Raw genomic sequence first — 15,452 nt, 5'->3', positions numbered from 1 at the left:
GAAAAGGGATCTCAAGTATCAGTAAAGGGAGATCTGAGGGATGGAGTAAGGAAAAAGGAGAGCGTGAAAAGACCAGGGATGATGAGAGGACAGGAGGAAGAGGGCCAAAAACAGGGGCGGATTCTGGGTAAAGTGACCCGGGTGGGGGGGGGGGGCGGGAGAAGGGTGCTGGCTCCTCTCCGCGAACAAACCCCCCCCCCCCCCCCCCCCGACCCCACGCGTTCGCTGAAAAGAGCAGCTCGGGCCTTGGATGCCTCTCGCGCGCGCAGCGGAGCGGTCCGCCGGATGCAGGAGGGCCAGGTGTGTGGGAGCGCAATGACCTCGCCTCGACGCCCCTGCCGTAAGTGAGGGACGCGAGAGAGGGAGTCCACCATCCCTGCGTTTCCGCGGCGCCAGAGTGAACCCGCGCCGGCGACCGCCGAGCGCTTCTGGACGCACGGCGCATTCAACCAGCGGGCCCGCCTCTTCCTTTTCTCTTCCGCCGGGGAGCCAGGAGCCGAGGGAACACCGGCTTCCCTGAAAGGGAGAAAGAGGGCGGGTGGGTCGGTCACCCGGCGCCCCAGACGGATCGATGTCCCCGGGGCGGGGAAAATGGCAGACGCCGCCTTCCTCCCCTGCCCATAAGAAATCATAGCCTTAAACTTTTGGTTCATGAAAAATAAAATAATGTATTGTGTAAGCAAAAGAATGCCACATGTAGGAAGGGCATATGTCGAAACATAATCCATCTGTAAAATGTCCATATCATGGGAATCATAGAGATAACCTGCAATTTTCATGAAGTCCTGGTCCACGGACAGTTCAATAGTGTAAAAGTCTTTAAAGTTCAATAAATAATCTAACTACTGTATTCACTAAAGTTAATAGCATGTCCCTGAATCCCATCCACGATCTCTCTCTTGGAGGGGACAGGTTCTGGTTCCAGACAGTACAGGGATATTCCTCCCACGTCCATTTTGGAATTCTTAGGAACAGTAATAAGACTCTCATTACTTGGCAGCAGCATGCTGACAAAAACATCATGTTTACCATGAGAAACTGCTATTTCATTCCGTGCTATACTACAGAATTAAACAGCGGCAGCAGCTCTGGCATCAGAAGAACTATCATACTTAGTCATGGTTACTTTGCATTTCTTCTGTGCATTTTCAAAAGTCAAACCACAAAGAGCTTCTGTGGCATTTTTTCAAAAGGGTTTACTAGGACATAGCCAATGAATGTCCTTTGTGCTTTGGCACAACTCTAAATTAGAAACTAAGAATTGCTGAGGATTATCATGTAGATAAGCTATGAAGGCAGGTGTGGTCACACAACAGAACAAATTATTGGATCATGTACCTACACTAAGCACCTGCTTGAACTTATAAACTTCAGGTAATATAAAAGGTAATTTCAAAACATAAGCAATCTCCATTTTATCCTCATCTATGTATAATGAAATGGCACTTCCCATGTGGAAGGCAATTTGAATCTGAATAGGCTCAATACAATTATGAGTAATCTTAGAAAAAGCATCAGTAATGATCTCTGGGGAAACCAGATAAGTAGGGCTCTAACCCTGCATAAGGTTATTTATATTATTGTCTAACTCTTTAAGCAAGTCATTGGTGTGGGCTTGAATAGGTTAAATAAAAAGACATTCTTCATTGACCCCTTTCTTAAGTATATACAATTCAAGTCCATGTTGATCAATGGCTTGTGATTGCAAATTAACTACATTCAATATCTTGCCCTGGGCAGTTAACTGACTCTGTTGATGATGTAACTCAACTGAGAAGCTACTCATGTCAGCTTGCAACTCTCAAACATTATTCTGTAAATTTCTTACAGAAACAGCATTTGCTATAGACATGGTGGAACCAAATAAAGACCCCAAAACTGTGAAAAGGGGTGCTCCCACAGCAAATCCTGCAAATCTCTTGGATCTAACTTGACCTATCCTGACTGGCTGAATCATAATTTTCTCTAGTTGTCTCAGTGTATTTCACACATTTGCAGTAATATAGTTCATTTGTGCCTAGAACCATTGTTTTGTACTACACAATGTCATGTGAGAAAGGTTAAGTAATCAACAATAAAGAAGCAAAAACCCTCTCCAATTAATATTCAATAAAGAAAAGAAGAGGAAAAAGGATATAAATCCAATATATATCGTATAAACCAAAAATAATTTAGAACAGCTTATATAACAGCAGATGACAATTTCATCAATGATTGCCTCAAGATATCTCTCTGCAGCCTCTCGCCACTCAATGGGCCGCAAGCCCATATTTTAATTGTAATTTACTCGTGGCTTTTGGAGGGTCAAGCTCACACCTAACCCTTATTATAATAACTCTAATGCCAGGAAGGTGGGACACCCAGTAGCGGCAGGAACAGGAAGCAGTAAGGCTAACAGGCATTCGCCTCTTGTCTCTTCAGCCTTGGCCATTATACCTCATGGCCTTCTCAGTTGTTCAAGGATATTGCACAAGAATCAAGGTCATGTGGGTATCCTGTCTCAGGGTAAGCAAGTCAAACACACGCTGCTTTCTATGAGCCCTGGGTAGTCAGAAATGATCCATGTTTTGCTCTATTTCTGCAGGAGAGTTGGAACTGCTCCATTTCTGCCGGAGAGTCAGAACTGATTTACATTGCCGGCTCTACTCCACTACCTTAAGTTCCAGAAAAAAAGGTGGCAGAATGCCTTTCTGGGTTGTTACCCAGGGCTTAATTTCTGGTGGAACAGACACAAAAAAGGGCTGAATTAGCACAAGTCTGAAACTTGTGAGCTATAGTGTCAGTCATCATCAAGGCCATAGTTGAAGCCTTGACAAGTGGCACTACAGCTCAGAAGTTTCAGATTTGTGCTAATTCTAACCTTTTTTGTTCTTTATTTTGCACTTTCCACTTTAGGAACTCAGTTAGAGAGCAGAGTGCTTGTTCTCTGCTCTATGTAGTCCAGTTCACCCTCTCTCCTCCTCTGCCTGGAGGGGAGGGACTGGAGTATAAGAAGCCTACTGTTCTGCCTCTCAGTAATGATGAAGAAAGATTAATACATTTTTGAGATCACAAATATATTAATCTTTCTTTTTCATTATTCATCAACATTCTTTTTAAATCTTCATTCAATTTATCAACTACCAGTAAAGAAGATGAAAACCGCATTGCTTCTCAGTGTGATTATTGCTGTTATACTGTGGAGATTATCAGTGCTATTTACAGCTAAAGGAAAAAGGGATGTGTACTTTGGTTAGGCAAAAAGGCCTTGAAGCTGTGCTTCCCGCTACAGGGAGCCCTGGACCTCAGAAGTGAAAAGCTATCCATGGAGAATTGGTTGCAGGCAGAGTTTAATTTATTTCTATGTGCCTTTGGGGACAGCATCAGGATCCTATTCTACCCAGGGGTTACACAGACCTCCTTAATAAGCTGTTAATATGGAGACGGATCAAAGGAGGATGTTAGAAAATCTATAAAGCTCACATTTTTCATTTCATCCTCTTGTCTGACCTGCACATACCAAATTCTCACATACAAAGAACTAAAGGAATCTGGGCCAGTGTTCAGAGTTTTAACAGGGTTTTCCTCCTCCTTCCACAGGTGAGCCTTACACCAAAGACTGGAACCCTGAGTGGCGGTATCTGTATACGCTGAGGAAAGCCCACGCTAACAACGGCTCCTTCACCTTCACTCCAGAACCTGCAAATGCAACATTCAGCAGCTGGGAGGTGGGAATGTTGAGAATCAGCCCTAGTAATCACACCGAGGGGCTGATGTAAGTATACAACATGTTCCAGACTTTGGGGGCAGAACAGCTGAAAGTCTTCTTTCTCATGCAGGTTAGTTTTGAAGATGTCAGAGAAGGGATAACAATAAGGGCCAACTGTAAGGACCAGTGCTCTCTTGCTGGGATGTAGAGAATAAGAAGAGGCGAGAGATACTCTGGAGCTTGTTTGTACATGCCTTTATGGGTGAAACCAAGATTCTTAATTTAAACCTGGCTTCTATAGGAAGCCATTGAAGGTTGTGGAGAAATGGGCATGATGTGGTCAGAGGATTTGGCATCTACCAAGAGTCAAGCCTCTGTATTTTGTATGAGTTGCAATCATTTCAAGTTGTTTGGGAGATCCCATTTAGTAGGGAAATGCATAGCCTACGCAACTAATGATCACAGCATGAATGACAGAGACCAGGTTATGCTGATCGAAGTAATTGCGAAGCTATCAAATATGGTGGAGATGCATGAAACAAGCTCTAACTACTTTGGTAATGTGAGGGACATCGACAGATCAGCATCCAGTTGCACCCCTAGACTCCGGACTGTTCTTTGCGATGGATTGGAGTTCTTAGAAGGGAAGTTAAAACACATAGGGGGTTAAGTTTAAGCTTATGAATAGACAGCCATTGTGTTACCGCTGAGAGACAGCTGTTGAAATTAGAGATGGGGGTAGCTTGGTTGGATCCTATGTTGATGATAAGTTTGATATCATCAGTGAACAAGTGGTATTTGATATTGAAGCTTTGAATCAGATCTCAGATTGAACAAGCAAAGATATTAAAAAGAATCAGGGAAAGAACAGAGCCCTGCACTACATCACAAGTGAGAGACCTGGAGGCAGAAGATTTGTAGGCCCACAAAACAGTTTGAGTTCTGTTTGAGAGAAAAGATTCAAACCATCTGAGAGCAGTGCCTGTAATGCCAATATTTCCCAGGAGCTGGATCAGAAGATTGTGATCAGCTGTATCAAAAGCCACAGATAAATCAAGTAAGATAAGGATTGACATAATTTGTGATGTCTAAGAGGACAGGTTCAGTTCTATGATCTGTCCTGAAGTCCAATTTGTGGGAAAGTAGTAAGTTCCTCTCTTCAAGGAAGTCCAGTAGTTGATGATAGACCACTTTTTTTCCACATGTTTTGATAGGAAGGAAAGGCTAGAAACTGGGCAATAATGATTCAGGACATTGGGGTCAGAGATTGCTTTTTTCAGTATAGGTTTGACTCCAACCTCTTTCAGTGTGTTTGGAATGATCCCTTGAGATAAGGTGCCATTAATTATATTGCAAAGCCATGGAGCTAGGTTATGTTTTAGGCTACAGATGAACCTAGTGGGAATAGGGTCCAGCGGGCTTCTGGATTGGCTAATTTGCTGCAGGATTTCTTCCACTTCTTTGGGGGTAGTAAGATTGAAGTTCCACAATGTGGTTTTGACCTGTGAATGTGGGGGGTTTCCTGTTGAGGTGGAGGGAGGGGCTGTTAGAACGGGTGCAGAAGAGGAATGGTTGATGAAGGATGAGCAGATAGCTGTGATTTATTCTGAGAAGAAATGAACAAAATCTTCTGTGGTGAGACCAGTTACTACACGAGTGATGGGCTGAGACAATGGTTTGGTGAGCTTCTGAATGAGTTCAAAGAGTTTTCTTGGATGGTTCATTGAGAGTTAATTCTTTGGTGATATAATCTTTTTTTGGCTTGCTGGGTTTTTTTAGCATGTACCTTACTATTATGCTGGCTTGTGTGTTTCTGCCATGCTCATTCAAGCAGGTGGGGTTGTTGCTTGAGGAGGAGAAGGCCCTTAAAGAACCATGGGCAGTTTCTAGGTTATCAGGTGGATTTTGGTTTGAGTGGAGCCAGTGAGTTGAGTGCAGAGTTGAAGTCATCCTGCCAGTGTTGGACCAGGGTCTGAGAGGGTAAGAGTTTCAGGTATGTTGAAGAGTTGGAGTAAGTCATCAATTATAATGGAAGGGAGGTTTCTGAGGAGGGAGAAATAAGGGGTAGGTTTTGAAACATGCACATGCATGTTATAAAATCCATGTGCCATGCACACATCTGTGCTGGATTTTATAATCCGCGCGTGTATGTGCGGGTGGCATCCCCAAGGATGGGGGGGGGGGCCTTTTGCAGTTTCCACGTGGCGACACATTCGGGCCTTCTCCAGTTCCCTCCCAGCCCGCTCCAATTAAGGAGTGCACTGGGACGGAACTTCCCTATGCCCCTACCTAAATTCCCTCCCTCTTCTTCTTTCCTCCCCATCCCCTAAACCTTACCTTTTTTTTTCCTTTGTTTTACAATTTACTTCAGCTCGGGAGCTGAAGTAAGTTGCATGCGCCAGCCAGCTGCCGGCACGCATGTCTTCAGGACAGCGATCAATGGCACTGTCCTGGTCCAGCCCCCACCCCTCCCCGCCCAGAACAGACAACCCCAGTCCACCCCTTCGAAGAGACCCCGCACTTATGCACGTACCAGGCTTTACGAGCGTGGCCGGGCCCCTTTGAAAATTCGCCTGGCACACACAAGGCCCGGTCATGCACATAAAGCCCGAGATTTACATGCGCAGGCCTTTTAAAATCTACCCTTAAGAGTTTGTCTTGGGATTGGTAAGTGACAGAAAAAAGAATGGAAACTATTCTAAAGATCAAAATCATAGAGCCTATATAGAAAGACATGGTTTAATGGGACACAGCACGGATTTACCCAAGGCAAGTCTTGCCTCACAAATTTGCTTCATTTTTTTGAAGGGGTTAATAAACATGTGGATAAAGGTGAGCCAGTAGATGTAGTGTATTTGGATTTTCAGAAGGCATATGACAAAGTCCCTCATGAGAGGCTTCTAGGAAACTAAAAAGTCATGGAATAGGAGGCGGTATCCTTTCGTGGATTACAAACTGGTTAAAAGACAGGAAACAGAAACTAGGATTAAATGGTCAATTTTTTCAGTGGAAAAGGGTAAACAGTGGAGTGCATCAGAGATCTGTACTTGGACCGGTGCTTTTCAATATATTTATAAATGATCTGAAAAGGAATACAACGAGTGAGGATATCAAATTTGCGGATGATACAAAATTATTCAGAGTAGTTAAATCACAAGCGGATTGTGATAAATTGCAGGAGGACCTTAAGAACATAAGAAATTGCCATGCTGGGTCAGACCAAGGGTCCATCAAGCCCAGCATCCTGTTTCCAACAGAGGCCAAACCAGGCCACAAGAACCTGGCAATTACCCAAACACCAAGAAGATCTCATGCTACTGATGCAATTAATAGCAGTGGCTATTCCCTAAGTAAACATGATTAATAACTGTTAATGGACTTCTCCAAGAACTTCTCCAAACCTTTTTTGAACCCAGCTACACTAACTGCACTGGCAACAAATTCCAGAGCTTAATTGTGCATTGAGTGAAAAATAAATTTCTACGATTAGTCCCCTTATGAGGAAAGACTAAAGATGTTAGGGCTGTTCAACTTGGAGAAGAGACAGCTGAGGGGAGATATGATAGATGTTTTTAAAATCATGAGAGGTCTAGAACAGGTAAATGTGAATCGTATATTTACTCTTTTAGATAATGGGAGGACTAGGGGACATTCCATTAAGCTGGAAAATAGCACATTTAAAACAAATCAGAGAAAATCGTTTTCATTCAATGCACAATTAAGCTCTGGAATTTGTTGCCAGAGGATGTGATAATGTGCATTTAGTATAGCTGGCTTTAAATAAAGGTTTGGATAAGTTCTTGGAGGAGAAGTCTATTAACTGCTATTAATCAAGTTGTCTTAGGGAATAGCCTCTTCTACATCAGTAGCATGGGATCTACTTAGTGTTTGGGTATTCTCCAGGTACTTGTAGCCTAGATTGGCCAATATTGGAAACAGGATTCTGGGCTTGATGGACCCTTGGTCTGACCCAGTATGGCAATTTCTTATGATCTTATATTCTAGTGTTCTTAAGGTGACTTGGACCAGGTAGTGATCAGACCATGAAACAGGATCTACTGTTATATTATTGGTGACAATATTAATATTTGCAGTGTGAAATATTAGGTCTTGAGTGTGACCATATTTATGAGTAGAAATCATGATAAGTTGGGTGAGAACCAGATCATCTATGTTTTTAGAGAAGGTGGATGCAGTACCATTGAGAGGATTCTCAGAATGATAGTTGTTGTCTAGAACTAAGATATCTTGGGGCTTAGTGGTCAAGTCACAGATGAACTGTGAGAGTTTCAGGTAGGAGTCGGGGTGGGTATCAGGTGGTCTATAGATCTGGGCAATTTTAGGACTTTTGCTGCCTCGGAAGTTTAGTACCAGGTAATCAGATTTGCCTATTTGTTGGGTGACAGCTAGGACGAGCAAGAGAGAATGTTGATATATCTTGGCGACACTCCCTCCATGGCCCAGGGGACAGGCTGTGTATTGTATTAGATAGCCAGGTGGGCATAGTTGGGCGAGGGAGACATTGTCTCCATCTCCAATCCATGTCTCAGTAAGGCAGAGGATATAAAGGTTAAATTCTTCAATAAGACTGGTAATTTGGTGAGATTTGTTGTTCATGTAGTAAAGAGAGAGAACTTTGGACAAAGGGTCATGCTTTTTCAGTCATATCTCTAGCCAGCGTTTTCCATACCTGCTCCAGTAATTTTTTTCAGTCTAAGCAATTCTTAATTCATCTGCTTTTTCTTATGAAGAGTATGAGAGGATATGCCCCTATGGAACCACCTTAGCCATTTCCCAATATAACTGTGGCATATCCACTTAGGGATTAGCCACTGCTATTAATTGCATCAGTAGCATGGGTTCTTCTTAGTGTTTGGGTAATTGCCAGGTTCTTGTGGCCTGGTTTTGGTCTCTGTCTTTATTTGGGTGTAGATATATTGTGTTAGAGGATGCCTAGGAGTTTGGTGAAAGCTGTTTGAGGAGGTCGGTGATTTTTTTTGCTGAAGTAAAGAGCCAACTCGTCTGCGTTTTTCTGGGCTAGGTCAGCTGGAATGACTGGAGTGATGGTTTTTGTGAGACTGGAAATGTAAGTGAACAGAGCTTTAGAGTCGAAGATGAGGTGGTGGATGTTGTGGGCATAATAGTCCCTTTTGGTTTTCAAGGTGATGCTCTTGTAAAAGTGGAGGGAGGGTTTGTATTCAGCTAGGGAGGTCAGTGATGGGGCTTTATGCCATTTTCTTTCTTTCAGTCGTAGTAGATGTTTGAGTTTTCGCAGTTCCTCGTTGAACCAGGGTTGACTTTTGGGCGCGTTGTGTTTGAGATTTTTTGTTGTCAGGGGACATAGTATATTTGCAACTGATTCTGTTATTTTGGCTCAGGATTGGAGGGCTGAGTTCGGAGTGGAGACGTCAATGAGAGAAATATCAGGGGCTAGAAGACTGGTGAGGTGCTCCGAGGAGCATGTTTTCCTGTAGAGAAATGATGGTGGGGAGTAGTGATTGTAGCCCGGTTGTAACAGTGAGAAAGAGGTGGAGATTAAAGTGTGGTCTGACCATGCGACTTTTTTGCACTCTGGGTGCTCTGGGTGTGAAATGCCCGGGTTTGTAAAGATCAGATCCAGCGTATGACCCACTTTGTGGGTAGGTTTGTTGATTTGCTGCTTAAAACCCATGGCTGACATGGCAGTGAGGAAGGCTTCGCAGTTAGATGAAAGAGGGGATTTGTCTACATGTAGATTGAAGTCTCCCAAGATTATGGCTGGGGAGTCTAGGTTTAGGTGAGATGCTATAATTTCCAGAATGGGAGAGGCATCAGAGTCTAGAAGGCCTGGGGGGGCATAGACTAGGAGAATTTGAAGATGTTCAGATTTAAAGAGGCCTATTTCTAGTTTGGTAGATGAGTTGATAGGATATTGTGTAAATCTCAGAGATTTTTTGACTGCTAGGAAAATACCCCGCCTCTTTTTTTTTGCCTTGGGATGGAGAAGAAATCGTAGTTTTGTGTTGGTAATTGGTTTATGAGGGCGATGTCCGAGCTTTTGAGCCATGTTTCAGTTATGGCGCAGAAGTCTGGGTTGGTGTCCTGAAGAAGGTCATTGAGTATCAGCTTTTGTTAGTGAGCAATTGGGCGTTGAACAGAATGATGGTGAATAATGTGAGTCCTAAAAACTGTGTGGTGGGGGAGATCATGATGGGGATGAGGGATTTGTAAGTGCGTGGATGGTTAAGCATTGGAGATATTGGGAAGGCCTGCTGAGGAGGCCGAGTAGTAGGCTGTGGAGGATGTTAAAGGAGTGCCTCGTAGATGAAGGGGTGTCCGTTGGGGGGTAGATTAGGAGATATGTCCTTGTCCCGATGGGCTTTAGTGGGAGTAAGATTCAAGGCAGGATCTTCTTTCACTGAGGTGTCATCCTTACAGGGAGGGGAAAGAAATTCTGAAGAGGCTGTGTCAGGTGAAAGCGAAATCCCTGTTAGCAAGGGGTCAGAGGCTAGTTCTTTTTGATTTTGTTTAATAAAGTCGTCGTATGGGAACTTGTTAGTTGCCCGGCGGGGCTGCACGAAGGGGCGCACAAAGGGGCAGGCCCCTTTGTCGCGCTCCTTCGGCGCGCGGCGCCTAGGAGCCGCGAGAATTTAAAGGCTGATCAGGGCTGTCCCCTGATTGGCTGGTCGGCGTGTGCGTCCTCGCGCTGGGTTGGCTGACGTCGCAGGGAGGCATAAGATCAAGCCCTGGGGTTGGTGGGTAGAGGCGTAGGGAGGAAGGACTGCAAACAGTTGAAATTATTATTAGCAACAAAATATTTTTGCTTTACATGCAGTTATTTGGATTTTATCTAATCCACAGTATACTAAGGTGAGTTTTTTTCTTCTTACATTTTGTACAACTAAAAATCTAAAATCCATACTTTATGCCTTTCTGTGTTTCAATTTGAGCAACACCCTTCAAAAAATGCACACAACAAGGCAAATGTAGACAACTTGTCTGCTAAACCTGAAATATTTAAGACAGAAATGTATACATAGCTATGGAAGCCTTCTGGACAGGATAATCCTTCAAAGATAATGCACTGGCCTCCTGCAATACAACTCTTTCTGGTTTCCATTGATTAGGATCAGCCAGACCCCAAGAAAAGGCAGACTTACATTAGGCGAATTTGTTTTGTTTGGTTCCTTATTTTTTGTAAAGCTAACAATCTAAAATCCTCACTTTATGCCTTTCAATGTTTAAATTTTACAAACCCCTCAAAAAGGCACATAACAATGCAAATATAGACAGGATAACCCTGCAAAGATAATGGCCTTCGTGCGATGTCAATGTAGAAATAGCATTCCCCATTGGAAGTAACCCTGTCCCCACTGGTGTGGGTTTCCTGGATCTGGAGTTCTTGTGTGTATAGGGGCCATCTCTTCACAGGGAAGGTTCAAGGGAAGTGAAGTAATCCTGATCAAACGAGGTGGCTATGAGCAAGGGAGATGTTGTTTCATGTAAACCGATGAGATGTTCCCAACGTTCATCGGTATATAAAATCCTCAAAATAAATAAATAAATAAATAATAATAAATAATATTGGCCAGGTCTCTCATCTGAGAAGAAGAAAAAGGGAATTCCTGGGAATCCAGAAAGTGGAAGGATGGAGTGTTCCTGAGGAACCCGGAGGAGAAAAGGGTTTCTTGGATACTGAAGGAGGAGCGTACTAGGAGGAGCCAGAGAGATATCCTACCTAGGAAAATTCACAGAATTAAAAGAATGATTAAACCTAATTCAGCAAGAGAGTCTAGAGAAAAAGAAAGAAAAAAGATATGCAATAACCCAACGATACTGGGAAGGCCCAAGATAGAAGGGCACCTATCCCTAAGTGCCTCCCTGTTTGGGAGGGAGTATGAAAAGAGAGTGAGTATTATTTAGGTACTGTGGATTTATGTTACAGCACTAGTACCTTGTCTTGCGGTTTACCAGAGCTTTGGACTGTGATTTTTCCTGCCACCAGTTTATTTAGTAAATACTTTATTTTTTTAACAACTTTCACTGGAGCGAAGTGTGGTCTGGAATGCTAAACGCTGGTGTGCAAAAGAGCTCCAGAAAGGTAAAAGCCCTAAGGGACTTGCAAAGGAAGACGTTTCCTTCTGTGGGGGAACCCCAGGAGGTCATGGGGCCAAGAGCTGACTGGGATGAGGGACTACATAAAGGAAGACAAATTTTTCATTTTCTCTTTTTAAAGACTGAAAATTGGGAGATCACAGGAGAAAAAGATGAGCTAGATTCAAGGCCTGAGCAAAATAAATGAAAAAACTCCCCAGTCCAAGCTCATTGCTAGTATGCAGTGTGCACAATAAATTGGTGCAAATCAATGATTTGGAAAAAAAAAAAAAAGTAGTTTCCATCATTGTGCAATTTAAGAAAATCTGTGTAAGAAATCTGCCTACATGCCATAAGTCACACAGCCAGTGCTGTTATGCACAAGACATAATTTTGGCAATGGGCAAAATCTTGGGCAGAAAATGTGGGCACGCTAAAAGATTTGCAAAGAACCTTCTGAAACTTTTGCAGTGTCCTGAAACGTGGGCCAATGACTTTGTAGTGTACAAAAAATGAATTCTGTGGGATTGGCCTCTTAATCTCCCCAGCAGTCACTGTCTCATGGGCTGCTCCATTTCTTTCCTCAGGAACGTACCGTCGGTTTGGAGTCCTGTCCATGCTCTGGCCTGGCACCTAGGGCAAGACTTCAGGAGGGATCCGGCCACCTGGGCATACGGCAAGTGTTTGACATGGCATGATGCAGAGCAGAACAAGCTGCCCAACTTCCTGGCTGAGACTGCGGACTGCCCCTGTACTCTAGCACAGTCCCAAGCGGACACAGGAAGGTACCATGTAAGTGACTGATGCTACATATGGTCTCAGTTTTGTCCAGGGAAGGGAGCGTGGAGTGAAAATAATCATAGATTCCTTCAGCCCTCATAATTAGAATTGGCTATGTAAGTTATCCAGCTAGCTTACAGGGGATATTCAGGAGCAAGGAAGGTCATGCATAGTCAATCTGATGTTAATATTTTATCGTTGCTCACCGAGAAGGTGGTCAGCCATGATAAAATAAATAACACCTCTCTGAAATGTGTTAGATGTGCGGCAGGATGCCCAGGTCCCTAACAAGGGTCCCGAGGCTCCTACCGCACATTTAAAGCAAGAGAAACACCCCCCCAAAAAAAGTCATAACCAAATGGGGAGGCTGAGCGGGGATCAGTGCTGACCCCCATCTTAACCCGGAGCCACCAGTCGAGGAGGCCCAGACACCCCCAAAAGTTTAAAAATAGAAAAAAAAGCCCACACTGTGATGAGCCCCAGCGCTCCCCCGTCATCCATATAAAACAAATCGGTTTTGGGTCTCAGGCCCCCCACTCCTCCAAGTGTTCACGATCCCCTGGTCCCCCCTTTCCACACCCCCACCCTCCATGAAAAAGGTCATGTCCTGGTCCCTCAACCTTCCCATCCTCCAAGTGACACCGCCAGTGACAACACCTCTCTCCCACCCCCTTTAGGGGCAACCCTCACAATTAAAAAAAAAAAAGATCCCGGGCCCCAGCCCACCACCTTTCAACCCTTCCCCCGAAAGAAAAAAAAATTAAGTGGCCCAGCCCCAATCCTCCCCCTAAACCCTCCGCCCCTCCTGCACTCCCCCAAACCTAAAAGCAGATCCCGCATCAGGAACGGGTGCACCCTCGCACCTTGCCCGGTCAGCATCATTTTAAAAAGTGGCACCGTCCTGACTGTGCCCTGCCCATGTGACTGGAGAAAGGTCCAGGGATCTTGGAAAATGGCACCGACCAGGCCAGGTGCGAGGGTGCACTCGGCGACGGCCCCGACTCAGGATACACTTTTAGGGAGGGAGAGTGCGGGAGAATGGGAACGGGGGATGGAGCCAGGACACTTAATATTTTACCTTTCGGGAGGTGGGTGAGTTGGGTCCTAGCACCATTTCTTTTTTTTTTTTTTAATTTGTGTCACCACTGACACTGTCACTTGGAGGAGGGGGTCATCGCTGACACTGACACTTAGTGGAGGGGGTCATCACTGGCACTGTCACTTGGGGGGAGGGGTCATCGTTGACACTGTCACTTGGTGGGAGGGGGTCATCACTGACACTGACACTTGGAGGAGGGGGTCATCGCTGACACTGACACTTGGGGGCAGGGGATGGGAGGAGGTGGCCAGAGCCAGAACTTTTATTTAATTGGAGGAATTTGGGGGTGGGGCCAGGGCCGGTGCCATCACCGTGTGGCTGCATATTTGTTTTTTTTTTTATATTTTGGGTGGAGTCGAGGCGGCCCCGGGTTGAGATGGAGGGCAGCACTGACTCCAGCTCAACCTCCCCTTTTCCTGCGTTACTGTGACCTATGAAATTGGGGCTGCCATTATGTTAACTGTTAAGCCAGATAAATGACTTATCCAGCTAAGTAGTATAGCTGGATATTCAGCGGCAGCCACTTAACCAGATAAATTGCTCCTATCCAGTTAAGTAGTATTTGAATATGGTCCGTAATATGTCCATTTGTGGCGGGAGGGGTATCCTCTTTAGGCCTTACTATCAATGACTGGAAATAGGGGCAATGTGAGCAGTGGAAAACAGGACTGGCATGCCCCATTATGCAAACTGTGTGAAACCGTGCACTTGCACAGGGCAGTAGCTCCAAGGGGGGTGACATTACACAGCTGAGCCGGCACATGGCATCTAAACGGTGGAGAACGTGACTTCTGAGGCTGAGTTCCACCGGGAGCTGATGGCCCTTGGTACCTGGGACTTTCATTCTGAAAGGATCAGAGGTCCGGAGGAATTCATCCAGAGGAGAGGATCCCATCAAAGGACACTAAAGGAAGGAATCAAGGTAAAGGTAACAAGAACTTTGTTGCTGCTGTATGAAGGGGAGAGCCAGGTGCCCACCCGACTTTGCCTAAGGAGTTAACTGATTCAAGAGGATTTAGGAAGAGTAAAAAAAAAAAAATCTGGGTCTAAGTTCTGATAAATCATTGGGACTGCTATTCTAACCACCTTAGTGGGACCAGCTAATGAGGCAGCTTGGATTTTGAAGAAGGATTGAACTAATTTCAATCTGATAAACTTGGAGAATTTGGAGTAATTGAGAAGAAAAGGAAATTAAGTATTAAAGAAGTGTTTCCAGTAGAAGTGGAGTCACAAGTTTATTCAATCTTTTTGCTGACTTTTCATTTATTGACTTGAACTGAGAAAATGGAATATTATTCGGACATCTAATCACCAATCCGTAAAGAAGCTGGGAACCGCCATTCTTCTCACGAGTGTTTGTTGGGTGCAGAGACGGTGCTAAGTCTTAGTGCTGGGCACAGGGGACAGAGAAGGGGGCTGACCTTGCAAAGAGCAGGATTTAAGAAGGATTGTTTGCCCCCACATTGGGATCCTGGGACTCGGAGCGTAAAGCTTATCTGCTGGGAGGGTGAAGGAGAGTCTAAGAGACGGTGGAGGAGGGTTGTGCAGAAAGGGGCTGTCTCTTTTCTTTTTCCTCTGTGCCCCTGGATGAAAGTAAAAAAGATCCGCCCCACCCAGGGGTTACTCAATATTGTGTAAATAGAGTGCAGACTCCTTCAGAAATGTAATAGCATCCAAATTATGTCGCAATCTTCCCACAAGTAGGTAAAAAGAGCTTTCCTTCCATTTTCCTCCACTCCCATTAAGGCTCAGAAGTAAGAACATGTTTAATTTACCAATAAGCTCAGCAGAGTCTGATTGCAACCGCTGGCA

At 44.5% G+C, this 15,452-nt stretch overlaps 1 protein-coding gene across 1 annotated transcript in view; it reads left to right on the top strand.

Annotated features, from left to right (window-relative positions):
* SUSD2 (sushi domain containing 2) overlaps window positions 1-15,452 on the top strand; it is a 195,603-nt gene that overhangs the window by 29,059 nt on the left and 151,092 nt on the right. The window contains 2 exon segments of the mRNA XM_029571685.1: window positions 3,580-3,754; window positions 12,349-12,553. Coding sequence (XP_029427545.1) covers window positions 3,580-3,754; window positions 12,349-12,553 — 380 coding nt within the window.

This window comes from Rhinatrema bivittatum, chromosome 11, assembly GCF_901001135.1.
Source record: "Rhinatrema bivittatum chromosome 11, aRhiBiv1.1, whole genome shotgun sequence".
Lineage (NCBI taxonomy): Eukaryota > Metazoa > Chordata > Amphibia > Gymnophiona > Rhinatrematidae > Rhinatrema > Rhinatrema bivittatum.
This window is presented reverse-complemented; position numbering and strand designations above follow the sequence as displayed.